This window comes from Alosa sapidissima, chromosome 1, assembly GCF_018492685.1.
Source record: "Alosa sapidissima isolate fAloSap1 chromosome 1, fAloSap1.pri, whole genome shotgun sequence".
NCBI lineage: Eukaryota > Metazoa > Chordata > Actinopteri > Clupeiformes > Clupeidae > Alosa > Alosa sapidissima.
In genome coordinates, this window is record NC_055957.1 from 5,454,402 (window position 1) to 5,471,766 (window position 17,365).

The window sequence follows — 17,365 nt, forward strand, 5'->3', positions numbered from 1 at the left end:
AGAGGGGTGGGGCGTCAGTAGTATTATAGTAGCGCCAGAGGGCGGGCTCTAGACTGACGCTTCCATCTGCCATTCGGCGTGATTGTAGTACTGAGCTTCGATTGGATCATCTGGCGATCGATCAAGTCCCATGAGTAATAGGTCTGGTCCCTACTCAGGGAACAGAGGTTACAGCTGTAACCCAGACGTTTTGTGAAACATGCTAATGGCATGTCAGCTTATGCAATCTAAGTGATTTCTTACCCAACTCACATGCTTAGCCACCACAAATGTAAGTTTCGTATTGTTGTCATCATCTATACCCTTGACCAGAATCTACGTATAGCCTTGTGCTGTAACAACCCATTTAAACGGCAATATGTTATGTAAATAAAGGTATATACAAAGAAATACTGTATCAAGGCATTAAAGGTTGTAATTACAACCTTTAATGCCTTGATACAGTATTTCTGACAGACATCTACAATGTATTTCTGTGTTTGTTAAGAAAGCCGGTTATAATATTGCAATCATATATGAACAGGAATATGACACTTTCAGAATGTGTGAATTTGAGTTGAAGGTTAAAGAACAAACCACTAATAAAAACATTTAAGACTTGTGACCTGAAACTTCAGAGAACAAGGCTCTAATCAGTATAACTGAAAATGTAATAATTCAAGGAATTCAAGATACAAATACAGATTTGACACATTGTGTGATTTGTGCACATATACTTAACCCTGGTGATTTCTTGTAAACCATGTGATTCCTGACACAAATCACATGCATCACCGACTGCTGCTGAACTTATGTGTACCTTTGACAGATGTCCTCTTCCTTATCTATCCTGACCTCTTATTATGAGCACAGTCAGCACAACACGAATGTGTAACAGTCCATTAACACGGTTGATAACAACCAAATCCCAATAACCTACTGGGTTGTTCTGTCACTGCTAAACTCACGCACCGCATCTGCAAGCTCATCATTGTTAGAGGGCAGGTAGAGATTTGATTTTGCGTAGACAGAGCATTCACTTTCCGAGCAACATTATGGAAACATGTTGAATTGTAAGTCTACTTCTAGGTCTAGTGAATATCCCAGTTTTTATTTAAACATTTTTCTTTTAGAAGTTATTCTTATATTCAGACAAATCATTTCGCGACCCCTTCCATATTCTTGGCAACCATCCATTTCTCAGCATAATTAAGAACCAGAGAAGGAAGTTGAGGTCACATGGATACTGCTGATTTAGGAGTGCAGTGAGGTTAAAAGAGCCCCTGCATCCTCTACATAAAAGTAGAAAAGTCCGTCTTTGGACACTTGCTAATCAACCTGCCTGTTGTCACCATCGAAAGATTAGGAATTCTTGGATAAACGGGTAATAACATTCAAGCTCTCTCTTTCTGCCTCTGTCTCTAATGCACACACATACAGTATGTTCAAGATTTGAACTGTTCTGTAATTTGTCATGTGTTGTTCTTGTGTGTGCTGCAGCATGAAGCTGTTGATCATCACAGCTGCCTCTCTGGCAGTGGTGAGCTGTGCCAGCCTCTCTCTGGAGGACCTGGAGTTCCACGCATGGAAACTCAAGTTTGGTGAGGGGGCAAAGATAGATTTTCTTTTATGTTTTTGTAATCAATATTTCAACACATGCAATTGACAAAAAATAACTGCTATAAAGAAGCATCTTTTATGTAAAAAATCCCTCTCTCTCTCCTGTTCTGTTTGGTCCACAGGTAAATCCTACAGGACCCCTGAGGAGGAGACCCGGCGCAAAGACATCTGGCTCTCCACCCGCCGCAGGGTTCTGACTCACAACATCCTGGCTGACCAGGGCATCAAGACCTACCGCATGGGCATGAACCACTTCTCCGACATGGTAGGATATGGTCTAGTTCTCACAGAATAACTCAAGACAAAATTCACTACACTCTTAAAACGAATGTGTTGAAAACAACACAACTTGCGTTGTTTTTAACACATCTCTGTGTCCAGATAGGGACAACACAGTTTGTATGGTTTCCTTTTTTATTTGTTATGGTATGGATGGTTATGGTATTAGCAGCCACTTTTGTCCAAAGTGACATACACATAAAAACAAAGTTAAATTTAACAGTAAAAAAGTTGGTAAAACTACATTAAGGAGAATAGCAATAATAAACAACAGCATCAATTCAATTAATAGCCTAATGAAATTAAATAACTACTTATTCTACATAGGTAGAAGAGGAGCCCAGAATTATAATAGGATAACAGAAATTGCTTTTTTAAAAGAATAAAAATAAACTAAATATTTGTTACACAATATGTTGAAAATAACACAACTTGCGTTGTTTTTTCACACATTGCTGTGTCCAGATAGGGACAAAACATTCGTTTTAAGAGTGTATGGTTGTCTCAATCATTGCGATTGATTTCAAGACTTTACTGGTTTAGTTTTCAAGAGAGAATTCCTCTTATTTTACAGGACAGTGAGGAATTCAAGGAGAATGTCCTCCTCAGGAACATGATCCCTTCCAATAAGACCAGAACCCTGCCCCACCGAGCCGCAAAGCCTTCAACACCTAAAGGGGGCGCTGTTAAGCTGTCTGCCTCTATGGACTGGAGGGACAGTGGATGTGTCACGTATGTCAAAGACCAGGGGCAGTGTGGATCCTGTTGGGCCTTCAGCGCGGTTAGTGTGAATGTGTGTGTATGTGTGTGTGTGTGTCTGTGTTTGTGTGTGTGTGTGTGTGTGTGTATGTATGTGTGTCTTTGTTTGTGTGTGTGTATGTGTGTGTTTGCATGCATTTGTAAGGATATAATCTAACTTGTCATGTTATCATGCAATCCAGACAGGTGCGCTGGAGTCCCACTACTGCATAAACTATGGAGACCTGTACGATCTGAGTGAGCAGCAGCTGGTGGATTGCTCCTGGTCCTATGGGAACAAGGGCTGCAATGGAGGCTGGATGGACTCCGCATTTCAATATGTCACTGATACCGGAGGGGTCGACACCGAGGGCTATTACCCGTACGAGGGAGAGGTACGATATTCACATCAACTTCTTCCCTAGACTCCAGGTGGAATGAGATATACACTGATTCAAAGGTCCAAACTGAACAGACTCTGGGAGGGAAACAAATGTAAATACATTTTCTTGTTTTTTTCAAAGAAGCGTTTTGCTATCCAGTAATTACCAGCACAACGCTTGTTTAGCATATATACAGAGCTATAGGTCTATGTGTAAAACCTCCAGAACAAGGCATCAGAGTATTGTTCTATATCTCATGCTGTGATGAGTATTGCAATGCCTTTATAGCTTCATATAAGACAGATATGAACACTGTACAAATCTGAAATTACAATTAGGACTAATTCCTTTAGTTCAAGTTGTAGAGGAAGCTGTTGATAACATCACAGTTATTTACAATCATGTAAATAAACTCAAGAAATGCAGTGTTATTCTAATGTAGACAATCTTGATGTTGGGCAAATGTAAGACGGAGGTATGTTCTAGCACGTTTCCTTATTTCATTATCTATCAGGACGGAAACTGCCGCTTTGATCCAGCTGGTGTTGCTGTGACCTGCAGGGGGTATACTGATGTAACACCCCAGGGTGATGAATCTGCACTACAGAGCTATGTGGCCCAGGGACCTGTGTCTGTGGCCGTGGATGCCTCAGACTTCCAGTACTATGACTCCGGTGGGTTGCCTCATAAACCTACTGTTTACTGCTAGAACTATGACTCCGGTGGGTTGCCTCATATACCTACTGTTTACTGCTAGAACTATGACTCCGGTGGGTTGTCTTATATACCTGTTGTTCACTGCTAGAACTATGACTCCGATGGGTTGCCTCATATACCTACTGTTTCTGCTGGTTAGCAGTATCTATCTATCTATCTATCTATCTATCTATCTATCTATCTATCTATCTATACATACCACCATGAGGCTCAGTGTAGAACGGTGGGTTTTGGAGTTGGATGAATAGAGAGACATAATGATTTTGTTAATTTAGTGATTAATTGTTTTGATTGATTAATTAATTAATTAATTGATAAGATGTAAGGAGCCACAGAATATAATGGTGATCTGTGGAGTTGGATGGGTAGATGGACAAAGTTTCAGTTTTATTTTATTATTAAATAATTATTTGGTTATTAATTGTTTTGCACAGGTGTCTTCTACGACTCCTACTGCAGCAGCAGTAATGTGAACCACGCTGTGCTGGTGGTGGGTTATGGAACTGAGGGAGGTCAAGACTACTGGCTGGTGAAGAACAGGTAGGCTGAAACCACTCATCATTGGAACTCAAATAAAATCAGGGTCACACTTTACTTGGATGGTCCTGCCACAGATTATGTATCTACACCTGGTAATACTCTGATAACTACAATTTATGATTAAGGTTAAGGTTGGGATTTGGATTTGGTCAAGTTGCTGTTCAGTAATTGTTCAACAACAATTTTACATACTGATGGCAAATCAGGAAACAGGCTTTATTCTATCAGGGAAACATATCAAGGGAGAGACACACGTTGCACCCAAAGGATTCACCTGTATCTCTAACTAGAGAAAGAGGTATCCTAGCTTTAGTGTGTTACAAACAAAGGGGGTTTGGGGGGGGGGGGGGGATCTTTAGCCCTGTATGAATTATGGAACTGAACAGGAGTGGCCTCAGGGGCAGGTATTCCTAGAGGGTCGTTAATTAGATGTACCTGGCCAAATGTTACGCTAATAAAGTAGTGTCTGAGTACTTGGAGCAGTTACTACACTACTCAAGGACAATGGTACGGTGTGAAAGCCACAGATTCCTACACACCCAGTATAGATAAAGAGGCACTCGGAACCAGCAGAAGAGTTTAGGAAGTCAGGCTAAATCTAAATCTACAGAATGCATATACCAGAGATACAAATGGGTATAAAATCATAAATGAACATAAGAAAAACACACAGTATGTACATTTACAGGAAGGATTCTGATTCACAACTCTTTCAATCAATACTGAACTTGAATTTTTAACAGATGGTCTGCTAAGCACCTGTGGACGGACTATTCAAGTAAAGTGTTACAAAAATCAGTGCTATCTTATAGTGTTGAATTGCACAAACTACTGGACACAGAAGTGGTTGCAACCACAGTCACCATCTCTCATATGTGTCTCTAGCTGGGGCACGTCCTGGGGAGAGCAAGGCTACATCAAGATGTCCAGGAATCAGGGCAACCAGTGTGGCATTGCGTCTTACGCTTCGTTTCCTGTAATCGGATGGTGAGTCTTGGCATTGTGTCTTACGCCTCTTTTATAACTGGTTAGTGAGTTGGTGCAATAATGACTTACATGACGCAGGTTAGTGAGTTGGTGCAATAATGACTTACATGATGCAGGTTAGTGAGTTGGTGCAATATTGACTTACATGACGCAGGATTTCAGACACTGCAGGTTATCTCAGGCATTTTTCAGTCTCCTCTCAAATTGCAGTACATTCATCTGTTTATGACAGATGCCCCGGCGCCTTTTAAAATGTGGAATAATGAAAACATTAGACACAGTAATGAGAGATCAGATTGGTCTCCTTAGTCCTTCCTTTTTAACGACAGTAATCACAGTAGTCCGCACTATTTAGGTGAGATTTGATGAGGCTGAAACACACCTTACCTCTAGAGAGAATCGTTTGTGAAAAAGTTAATATTTCACTAAGAGCTAATATTTCACTATTTTCATTATTTTTCTGTTTTGTCCCACAGAGGCCACTCGGGACATCTGAAGATAGCTTTAAGTTCGCAGCATGCACCGTTTCATCATGCACAATTTATTTTGAACAGGATATTAGATTATTAAAGTGTATTAAAGTGTATCAGTGTCATTAATGCTCAGTGCATTAGATTATTAAAGTGTATCAGTGTCATTAGTGGTTAATGCAAAAGGACACGTTGAAGTGCATTAACTGAATAAAAACACTAGCATAGACCAACAGTGTTTGATTCTTTCTCTGCACTGTAATACACAAACTGACAACAAAAACAATAACAATAGCTCAATATTTCTGTATTGCAGTTATTTAGGGTCAAACACTAGTCTACCTATATTTCAATTGAAAACAAAATTCCAGCATTCAAAATTCAAGGCAAAAATATATATTTTTTCTAAATGGCTGTTCCATGTATATATTTGTTTGCCAAGTAATATTCAGCCCAATAATTTTCAGTGTCACAAATTCAGCCTGCCAAAATTCAAGTCTTGACATTGATGTCATCACCACTTGGCTCGTAGTGAGCACAACATGAAGGGGAGACCACACCAAAGCATATTTTAACCAAAAGTATATTTATTAACTGAGATATTTATAAAGTCAGTACGTGTAAGGAAAAGCAAACTGTCGTGTAGGTCAGCATGCGGATCTGTAGTGCAAAAGGTAAAGGAGCAGTGCTGCACCCAGCCCTGCCGAGAGTGTGCTCACGAGTGCCCTGCCGAGAGTGTGCTCACGAGTGCAGTGCCGAGAGTGTGCTCACGAGTGCCCTGCCGAGAGTGTGCTCACGAGTGCCCTGCCGAGAGTGTGCTCACGAGTGCAGTGCCAGAGAGAGTGTGCTCACGAGTGCAGTGCTGAGAGTGTGCTCACGAGTGCAGTGCCAGAGAGAGTTAGCCAGCTGGAGAACACTGATTTTATCCACCATCCAATTAGGCCATCAATTAGCCACTTCAGTAGACCCTCCAGAGCTCCTCCTGCAGGCCAAGAGAGGGACAGACAAGAACGAGCCACAAACAATTTCATGACCAGCAAGGGAGGAAGAGGCAGACCCAGCACGGTAGAGCTGAGGCGTCACATTGACCACCAGGAACCCAGAAACAAGATAGTGCAGTCAGAATGGTCAGTTGAGTGTAGAATACTGGACACTGTGTGCCCTGTCGTCTTGTCTATGCCGTCGTCTTGTCTATGAAGTGGAAATGACTTGCTCATCTCACTGTTTTTCGATGGCGATCAGATGATGCTGTGTTGTTGCACTGTAGTTGACTAACCTGGCTAGGAACACACGCCTACATGCCGTTAGTCACGGGCTGTGGAATAATTCAGTCACTAACCAATTTGTCTGCTGCAGCTCAACCTTGTTGCTGGAAGTTAGCCTACAGGGACTATTTTCAGGTGCTGCGTGATATCATTGTGCTGCTGCGCCCATGGTGTTCCTTGATTATTACGCTGGAATGAGAGAAGGCCTACAGTTCCATGTCAAATCAGCCTAGAAAATGGCCACGTTTCATTTTCCATTGGTCTTATTACACTTTCTAACTTGAGAGGAGAGAAGTTTTAAATAGGAAAATTACCAGAAATCTTAGTCACTTTTAAACGTGATGCTAGCAGGCGAGAAGCTAATGGTCTAATCAGATACAATGATCTATGCTAGGCTGGAGTTATGGTATCGCCAGACTCAGAGAACGGCTGGATGAACTGGAGAAATGTAAAAATCAATTGTTTAACTCAAGGGGAGGTGGAAAATGAGTGTAATTCCCCAAATGGTGGAGTATCCCTTTAACTAATATATGCCTTAGCCACATCAGGCGGTGTGATTTGCACATGTTCCCCACCACATGAATGCCCAAAACTGCAACCACAATACGTCATGTGTTTGTAACATTGTCCTTGTTTCCTCTTCCTGATGTGATAGATACAGTTTACCACAATCCATAACAATGGCTTATTACGATGTACTTCAACACAATACACATTCATGTTTTGAACATAACAATTAATGATTCATAATGATGATATCTCCAACCCCTAAACCTTCTCCCAAAACACAACATGTCTGCGCATGTACACCGAACCACAAGAGGGGATAAAAGTTATCACAGCCCTTACAGGTACAGTCGGATCTTCCAAACAGAAGTGAAAGCTGTGGTCATGTGGACACGGCTCTTTTAATGCTAAAGAGAAGTTTAAAGATCCTCTTTGAGCTCTTGGTCTCCAGTCAGAGGATGAAGTGAGTTGTCTCTTTGATCAATTCATCTGTCTCATCATCGTTTACCGAAGACTTCATTCTTCAGAGGTAAAAGGCTTCAAATTTCACACACACACACACACACACACACACACACACACACAAACGCATATATGAGAATTAACCAGTGATTCTTTTCTGTGGGCAGCATGAAGCTGTTACTAATAGCAGCTGCCTCTCTGGCAGTAGTGAGCTGTGCCAGCCTCTCTCTGGAGGACCTGGAGTTCCACGCATGGAAACTCAAGTTTGGTGAGGGGACTCAAATGAATCAGTTTTCTATTTTTTATATCATGACATCAGTGGAGGTGACAAATTACTTAAGTGTAATCAGTTTAATCACCTCATTAGGTAATAACTACTGCTTGCTATTACCCAGATAGCAAGAGGCTGGCGGACCACTGTCGGTCTACTGGGGGCATAGCTGGCGGTCCGCTGGAATTTTGCTCATTGGTTCTCTGGTGGTCCGCTGGTGGGTTGCAGACAAATGGCCCAATATATTGCCACTATTGGTCTAAAATCTTTTTCATTTGTTCAGTTATACTCCATACATCATTTTAATAAACATTTAATATAGGCCTATTTTCTTAATATTCATGACAAGTTAAAATTAAAGAGATAGTGGTCCACAAGTGGCACGCCACCGGCAGCATACCACCAGCGGTCCGCTGTCTGCCAATCTGATTTTACTATTTGGGTACTGATGGGCAAAATGTAGTGCGCTAAGCTACAAGCTAAATTTGTGCAAGACGTCCAGTCCCCTTAGGTTAAAGTAGGTTCTGGACTCAAAAAGACTTACAAGATGAACATGCACATGCATATATACCCGTTAGAGGGAGTACCTGTTACATGATGCAGGTGATTAGCTAAAGCGCAAAGTGTCTCCACCAAAGTGCAAAAGTACTTATGAAAATTAGAAGTCCGTAAAAGCAAATGGATGCAGCCGGTTAGCGCTTTGGATTTGTAGCCGGAGGGTTGCCAGTTCGAACCCCGACCATTAGGAACGGCTGAAGTCCCCTTAAGCAAGTCACCTAACCCCTCACTGCTCCCCAAGCGCCGCTGTAGCAGGCAGCTCACTGCGTCGGGATTAGTGTGTGCTTCACCTCACTGTGCGTTCACTGTGTGCTGAGTGTGTTTCACTAAATCACGGATTGGGATACATGCAGAGACCAAATTTCCCTCACGGGATCAAAAGATTATATATACTTATACTTTAAAGGAGAATTCCGGTGTGATATTGACCTAAAGTGTATCGAAACATGATACCGAGTGTGAACGTATGTCTCATAGCCCATCTCGGCTTGTCCCCTGCACTCCAAAATCTGGCGCTAGTTAGCCGATGCTACCAACATCTTTTTCAATAGTGGTGCTTCGGCATCGGGCTAGCCATGCAAATAAATCACTGTTTTACACCCATTTACGAGGCTCAATGTATCTCCACACTTCATTGGTAGACTTCCGAGGGCCCTGACATTTAAAACGAGACATTGAGAACTTTGAAAAAGCACTGGTAGTTTACTTACAAGACGATTTATACAGACAGTATCTTCACGAAGTTTAGCGTTTGCAGCCATCTTGAATTTAGTCACGATAAGTCGAGCAAGGAGTAAGAATGAACAGCTATGATAAGGGATCAGATTCCAAAAATAATTCAGTGGAAATGCATGGATTCCAGTTGCTGCTACTGGAAGAAACTGGAATCCATGCATTTCCACTGAATTATTTTTGGCTAGCCCGATGCCGAAGCACCACTACTGAAAAAGTTGTTGGTAGCATCGGCTAACTAGCGCCAGATTTTGGAGTGCAGGGGACAAGTCGAGATGGGCTATGAGACATACGTTCACACTCGGTATCATGTTTCAATACACTTTAGGTCAATATCACACCGGAATTCTCCTTTAAGCTTCATTTAGCTTAGCTCACTACATTTTCTAAGTAGCTTGTCCATCACCTACCCCTAACCCAAATGACGTCAGTGTAATCAGTTGAGTCACCTCATTGGTTGATAACCGTCATTGCTTGCAGCCCACTGCCTGCTCACTGCAATAACTTTATACAGAGAATACCGGTAATCTTCTATTAGTCTGAATCTTCTAAAATCTTCTAATAGTTTGATTGACACTCTACTGTATATACCACACATTTTATGGTAGTTTGCACAACTAGAGATATATTTTTAAAAAATCCATTTTATGTTTATAGCATTTCATTTGACATGTTTAGTAATTTGAATGTTTAGATGTCTTTTTACACCAGTGGTCTCAAAAGTCCCGGCCTGCAAGACCCCTTGGTTGATTTCTATTGTAATGAGCCTGCATATCAACTTTGCGTTTTGTTAGCTGTGTTTGGCAGCCAACTAAACCATCAAAAGAGTTTATCACAAGTGAATCAACAGAGCTGTTCCTCACAACTACATGTTAGCCAATCTTTCTTCCTGAAGAAAAAGGAAAATGTTGACCAGAAGCAATGGCAGTTTCAAGAAAAGTGGACAATGTGACGCATCATTCAATGATGAGGCAACAACCTTTCTGTTTTGTACAGAGCCTGAGGGGTGTCATTGCAAGATTATTTTGTATATCGAGAGAATGTGCACACATTTTACTAAATTGTGGGCTAAATTGTTTAATATATAATCTCATTTTACTAGATTGTGTGCACAATTAAGTAAAATTGTGCACTCGTTTTACTAAATAGTGTGCTCATATTACATAAATAACAATGAGAACACAATTTAGTAAAATGAGCACACGTTCTCTGAATATAAAGTACACAAAACATATCCTGCATTGACCTCTCTAATTGTCTATCTGTCAATCAATCTCCACACAGACTACAGAGAATAAAGCATGTTTCACTCTTCGTGTTTACCTGATAGGTAAGGTGTACAGGACCCCTGAGGAGGAGGCCCGGCGCAAAGACATCTGGCTCTCCACCCGCCGCAGGGTTCTGACCCACAACATCCTGGCTGACCAGGGCATCAAGACCTACCGCATGGGCATGAACCACTTCTCCGACATGGTAGGATTCGCTTATCAATTGTAGAATAAGTTAAATGCTAATCATGTCTACTATGGAGCTTTCCAATACACCTGGTCTTGGTCAGTCCACGCTTCGTCACTGTATACTGTCCTCTTCTTTAACAGGACAACGATGAATACCATAACACTCTCCTCCTCAGAAGCACACTCCTTTCCAATGCGACCAAAACCATGGCTCAGCTTGGTAGAACACCCTCCAAACAGAAAGGGGGCGCTATGCTTCCTAAGTCTGTAGACTGGAGGACAAAGAGTTGTGTGACTCCTGTCAAAGACCAGACTCAGCAGTGTGGATCCTGTTGGGCCTTCAGTACCGTAAGTTACTGGACATACAAACAGTAGTCAAGTCAAGTCAAGTCAAGTTTATTTATATAGACCCTTTCAACAATAAAAACAAAAACAATGCTTGAAAGTTCTTTTGGTTCCCAATCTTCCTCTACATTAAAGGTGCGATTTGTAGGATTGTTACCGAACATTCTGCAGGCCAAAATCAAAACATTCTCAAGACTACCAGGCGCGAGCCTCTTCTGGGTTGCCAGATGTAATGAAGACTTAGCTAACGTTAGTTGACCTACAGCTGCTTTAACGTTTCTCCAACCATGACCCAGCTACACATTACGGAAACAGTGAAAACAAAAAATACCTCTCTAACCAACGTAACATATTTAGCTGAAGTTAGCGATGCAGATGAAGTTTAGCCTAGGCTACCTGTTGTGGAGAAATATGGCCAGCTCTGCGTCAGACTTGATATTCTTCGTTTGACAAAGACGTCACCATCTCAGGAAGCTCCTCCTCCTCCACTTAATTTGTTTCTTGTTTTAATTTTTGGAAATTTGCCTGCCTCTCGTAAGCGTTCATGACTACAACTGACAGCTGTTGACAGTTGGCCTTTGCTAATTTGGCAACCCAAATAGGAGGACGCGCTAGCCCATTATTATTACGCTATTCTAGAATTAATCGTTCAAAACATAAACGAAAATTCCAAGAGATTCCGCCCCGTACAGTAACTCATTTTTTTTCATGGGTTTTACGGGGTTTTACGGGTTAGAGTAATGTTGTCAAATAAGACATTACTTCAATTCATCGTGTTTCCTTACTCTCTGACAAAATATGGTGATCATTTTTGGAATGGTTACAGTTTATTTTCCATTAATAATAGACAAGGTAGAATAATAGCAGGTGATTTTTATCCAAAGTGCTTTACAGTACAGGTTTACTTTTCCATCAGAATATGTAACTGTATCCACCTTACAAAAATGGGAGGCATTAATTTGCAGGGTCAAAGATATCATACCTCTTGTGTGATGAGTTGCGTCATTGTATAAAATACATGTTGCTGTTGAGTGCTCTTTCTTTTCTCTTTCTCTGTAAATATCTATTTTTGTCATTTTGCATTTTTAATCTCTTCTTTTTAACACAATGTATGCCTTTATATGTCATGTATCATTTTATTATTTCATGTAACCGTATTGCCCCCCCCCCCCCCCCCCCCCCCCGTCCCCATTTATATAACTCAATAAACAGTTGATCACAAAAAAAAAGAATATGTAACTGTAAGTTGCCGTGGTGGAACAACAGTGACGTCGTCGTCACCTGACATTCAATACCACGACCCGGGTCCGTCCTGGTTTTGAACCCACTTCTGAGAGTCTGTGTTATTTTGGATAAAAGTGCTAAATTCTGCTAAATTACCAGATGCTTTGCATGACTTTAAATATGTTTTCCTGGGTATCTACCCCATGGTGATGGTGTTGCTAGCATATGGCTGTTTCACATGAGCCACTGAACAGAGTTTGAGGAAATGCGCTTGAGGTATGTGAAGAATGGAGTGGTTTTGCAGCGATGTGTCTTTTGTTTGTTCTTATCCAGACAGGTGCGCTGGAGTCCCACACCTGCATATATAAGGGACGCCTCCCCTCTCTTAGCGAGCAGCAGCTAGTGGACTGCTCTAGGTCCTATGGGAACGAAGGCTGCAATGGAGGCTACATAGACAGGGCCTATGAGTACGTCATCAAGACTGGAGGAGTGGACACTGAGGACTCGTATCCTTACGAGGCAGAGGTACTATAACAGATAATGCACTCTTCATTTGGATGTTCAGTATCATTTATGGTTGTGATATTTTGGCCAGCTGCAGATCTAACTCTTAAATCCAACCCTAAAGTAAGGTAAAGTAAAGCACAAAATAGTGCATTCTCACAGACCTCTCAACCTGTTCACTTCCCCAAAACAGCTCATTTACTGTATTTCACATGAAGTACACTTTGTCTGTAGGAGTAGGCCTAGGGGAACAACATATTTTTACTGGGTATACAGAAATATAATGTGTATTATTATTATTATTATTATTTCTATATTACAAAAGAATGCAATAAAGTATTATGAAGCAATGCTACATGTATTTTGTCACAGCTAGTTTTAGACTGTGTAGACTGGGCCATCTGCTAACAAGGCAAATATGAATGCCTCTCAGGATGACACCTGTCGCTTTAAGCGCTCGGCTATCAGTGTGTCCTGTAAAGGCTACACTGAGGTGAAACCTCCAGGAGAGGAGTCCGCTCTGCAGGAAGCTGTGGCCAACGAGGGACCCGTGTCTGTGGCCATTGATGCTGAGAACGACTTCCGAAACTACCAGTCTGGTGGGTCCTGTTGTATATTTACATTGTAGACTTAAAGGTACAGTTTATATATTTACATCATAGACTTAAAGGTACGGTTTGTATGTTTACAATGTTTGTATGGGTGGCAGGTCCTTCAGTGCCTTGGCCCCCAAACTCTGGAACTCCCTCCCCCAACCCCTTCGTGCCGTTCCTTCTCTTCCTTTCTTCAAAGCACATCTCAAGACCTTTCTGTTTAATGATCACTTCTCCTCCACACCCAACACATAGTTCCATACAGATAACTTGTCTTTGTTGTATTGTTTTGTTTGTTTGTTATTGTGTTTCCCTGCCTTTGTCTGTTGTATTGTTTGTTTGTTTGTTATTGTGTTTCCCTACCTTCCTACTATGTAAAGCGACCTTGGGTTTGAGAAAGGCGCTATATAAAATAAACGTATTATTATTATTTACATCGTAGCCTTAAAGGTAAAGTTTGTATATTTACATTGTAGACTTAAAGGTACAGTTTGTATATTTACACCGTAGACTTATAGGTACAGTTTGTATATTTACATTGTAGACTTAAAGGCACAGTTTGCAATTCTACTGTGAGGTTGTTGATGCTTGAGCACATTAGCCAAATTCAATTCAAATCAAATCAAATCACACTCCTGTCCTAGCCTGACGAGCCAGACCCAGATCAAGATGTAGGGTCTGGGAACTCACCATTGGCAGCGCTCAATCCGAGGGGCGGAATAAACGGTTGTCTTTCAAATTCCCTCTGCACGCAATAGGATAGCGCTAAAACTCATGAGTCCCATGCGTTTTCACACCAGCGGAGCTAGTTGGCTAGTTCAAACTTTTGCCAACCGAGTGGGAGGACTTGCCTAAAAGGACTGCCTTGCCTAATGAGCTGATTTGCACAGGTGTCTATGATGAGCCTTCCTGCAGCAGAACTAGGCTGAACCATGCCATGCTGGTGGTTGGCTACGGAACTGAAGATGGCCAAGACTACTGGCTGGTGAAGAACAGGTAGGCTGCAACCACACTGATCAACACAACCCAGTCCCACAGAACTGTGTAGAGACGTCTTGGACCCTAATCTGACCGATGTGCAAAGCCATTAGTGTGCCGTGCATATATATTTTATTTAGTTATATACATAAAAATGGAAGCATGATGGACAATAGACTTAAATCAATTCAAATTAGGCCATCTAATCACTGTTTTATATTAATAACCTTGTTGACATATTCAATTGTGTTTGTTTAGCTGGAGCACTTCCTGGGGAGAAGATGGCTACATCAAGATGTCTAGAAATCTGGACAACCAATGTGGCATTGCCTCTTATTGTTTCTTCCCTCAAGTCTGATGATGAGTTGGTTTATAACATTGAGGACATTTCTGGAATTTATTAACTTGTTCATTAATCACAAGACCAGACATCTGATTAACAGGAGATGCCTCTACCTCCACCACATATACTCTAAGGCTATTTTTTCAAGCGTATCTTTGGATAGATCTGAGAATGTATAGGGCATGCAGGAAGTTGAGGTCATGTTCAAAGAAGTTCATCACCTCATGTGACAAACTCAGGGTTTCAGTTGCACTTACAGTTTTCCTACAGAGAAATATGAAGACACTATAGCTCACAACGCCTAGTCCACTGGTCATGTAATACTAATACAGAAAAACAAAACAATTATTGCTGCAATTGTTTGTGCTTTTATCTATCAAATTTGATTTAGCTTCAAGCAAACATGAAAAGAGGAGTTTCAAAATATTCTGCATATGGGGAACTGGCTTGATTATTTGAAGATTTATTTTTCCTGTGTGTGTGTGTGGGGGGTACTGTGGGTGTCCACATTAATCAATAATTGTTGTAGATTTGACACTGTTACTGAAATAAAATGTCCACAAATACACACTTTTTGAAGTCATAAATAAAATATGCAATATACACAAATGTGATCATTGGTAGCCTAGAGAACACACTCAATAATCCAATGAGGTGTATATGTCAGCTTTTGCTTTGCATCATACACATTTATCCTCCTCCAAATTTCCTGCTTTGATGAGGCAGCCCTTGTGTGACAGCCTATGTCTACGTTTGTCTAGACTGTTTTTAAAAAGGCTACGATAGAGCAATGAGTGAGTGAGATGTGAAATGAATGAATGAGTTAAAATGGGTATCTGAAGAAAGTCTTCATCTGAAGAGCTGCCCATTACTTTTGTTCATTTCGTCATGAATGGACATATACGTATGAATCCCATACGGCTTCTGAAAACCTCACATGACACGCCAACACCACAAACTCAACTGTCATGTGCTTATTCTTTGTGTGGCTTCCTCTTTCGCCAAAAAGCATTATTTCAACAGAATCCTCATGTCACGCCATGTTTACGTTACATACTGCTTGTGTGTTATATTAACAGACTTTATCTTGGTTACCAGCAAAAGAGTTACAGTATATTAACAGACCTTATCTCGGTTACCAGCAAAAGAGTTATATTAACAGACCATATCTCGGCTCCTCATACAATCACACGTTTGCGTGAGAAACCGGGAGAAGGTGTACACATGGAACAGTATCATGGTTTCTTTCAGGGCACTTCACCTAGCATAACCAGGTTACTCAAAACTGGGGTATAGGGAGTATTTATGAAGTGCAAACAAACAACGTGCCCTCATCAGAATCAAACCTAGAGCACTGGGGGTTGAGCAGTGATAGAGCACTGGGGTAGAACACTGGGGTAGAACTCTGGGGTAGATCACTGGGGTAGATCACTGGGACAGAACACTGGGGTAGAACACTGGGGTAGAGCACTGGGGTAGATCACTGGGACAGAACACTGGGGTAGAACACTGGGGTAGATCACTGGGACAGAACACTGGGGTAGAGCACTGGGGCAGAACACTGGGTTAGAGCACTAGGGTAGAACACTGGGGTAGAGCACTGGGGCAGAACACTGGGTTAGAGCACTAGGGTAGAACACTGGGGTAGAACACTGGGGCAGAACACTGGGGCAGAACACTGGGTTAGAGCACTGGGACAGAACACTGGGGTAGAACACTGGGGTAGGGCACTGGGGTGGAGTACAAGTGCTACTCTTTTCATTGCAGTGTTGGGGGTATTCAGCATGGACTGGGCACAGGGTTGGGGGTATTCAGCATGGACTGGGCAGTGGGCACAGGGTTGGGGGTATTCAGCATGGACTGGGCACAGTGTTGGATATTCAGCATGGACTGGGCACAGGGTTAGGGGTATTCAACATGGAGTAGACTGGGTACAGTGTTAGGGGGATCCAGGATGGAGTAGACCAGGTACAGTGTCAGGTTCAGGGGAAGTAGGAGAGGCAGAGGCTGGCCTGGTCTGGGGAGACGGCAGGATGGCAGATGCCCTTATTGGGTGAGACACGGGGGTCTGAAGCTACCTGATCTCAGTCAACCTTGATGTGAGTTGTGAACATTATAACAGCCCCTTTAAGGGAATACTTACAGTATTGACATGAGGGCTAAAGTCAAACATTGCTTTTAGAAGGCAAACAATGCAGAACTAGCAGTTCCTGCACAGGATGCGAGTCAGCAAATCATCACTTGCATAAGCTAGGTTACACAATCGAAAGTAAGACTTCATTTTTTTAAGGATTCATTTCTTCATCAGCTTGAAAGACAGGAGCCCAAGTGGAAGTGGTGGAGCAGACGTGGCTTGGGTGGCACATGAAGGGTTAACAGGCCTCGGAGACATGTGCTTATGTGTTTACAAACA

General features: G+C 41.8%; 2 protein-coding genes across 3 annotated transcripts; both read left to right on the forward strand.

Annotated features, from left to right (window-relative positions):
* Positions 1–1,275: 1,275 nt before the first annotated feature.
* Positions 1,276–5,943, forward strand: LOC121721502 (procathepsin L-like). The gene is made up of 9 exons (XM_042108479.1): positions 1,276–1,363; positions 1,480–1,580; positions 1,722–1,864; positions 2,453–2,659; positions 2,820–3,011; positions 3,514–3,673; positions 4,151–4,256; positions 5,142–5,243; positions 5,720–5,943. Coding segments are annotated over exons 2-9 (1,011 nt in total). The 5' UTR covers positions 1,276–1,363; position 1,480; the 3' UTR covers positions 5,721–5,943.
* Positions 5,944–7,911: 1,968 nt separating this feature from the next.
* Positions 7,912–15,520, forward strand: LOC121721476 (procathepsin L-like). 2 transcript variants are annotated; one of them, XM_042108458.1, is made up of 8 exons: positions 7,912–8,014; positions 8,111–8,215; positions 10,839–10,981; positions 11,107–11,313; positions 12,868–13,059; positions 13,472–13,637; positions 14,522–14,627; positions 14,868–15,520. In XM_042108458.1, exons 2-8 carry the CDS (start codon positions 8,116–8,118, stop codon positions 14,965–14,967), a joined length of 1,014 nt encoding a protein of 337 aa, XP_041964392.1. In that variant the 5' UTR covers positions 7,912–8,014; positions 8,111–8,115; the 3' UTR covers positions 14,968–15,520. The 2 variants fall into 2 exon arrangements, with proteins under 2 accessions (XP_041964392.1, XP_041964397.1); XM_042108463.1 differs by having other exon boundaries at positions 7,915–8,014; positions 8,115–8,215.
* Positions 15,521–17,365: the final 1,845 nt, after the last annotated feature.

Excerpts from the sequence above, each read along its gene's own strand:
- LOC121721502 (XM_042108479.1), top strand. The coding sequence starts at position 1,481 with ATGAAGCTGTTGATCATCACAGCTGCCTCTCTGGCAGTGGTGAGCTGT. Across the intron at positions 2,660-2,819 it reads CCTGTTGGGCCTTCAGCGCG|ACAGGTGCGCTGGAGTCCCA; the intron begins GTTAGTGTGAAT and ends CATGCAATCCAG. Across the intron at positions 3,012-3,513 it reads ATTACCCGTACGAGGGAGAG|GACGGAAACTGCCGCTTTGA; the intron begins GTACGATATTCA and ends ATTATCTATCAG.
- LOC121721476 (XM_042108458.1), top strand. The coding sequence starts at position 8,116 with ATGAAGCTGTTACTAATAGCAGCTGCCTCTCTGGCAGTAGTGAGCTGT. Across the intron at positions 8,216-10,838 it reads CGCATGGAAACTCAAGTTTG|GTAAGGTGTACAGGACCCCT; the intron begins GTGAGGGGACTC and ends TTTACCTGATAG. Across the intron at positions 10,982-11,106 it reads TGAACCACTTCTCCGACATG|GACAACGATGAATACCATAA; the intron begins GTAGGATTCGCT and ends CTTCTTTAACAG.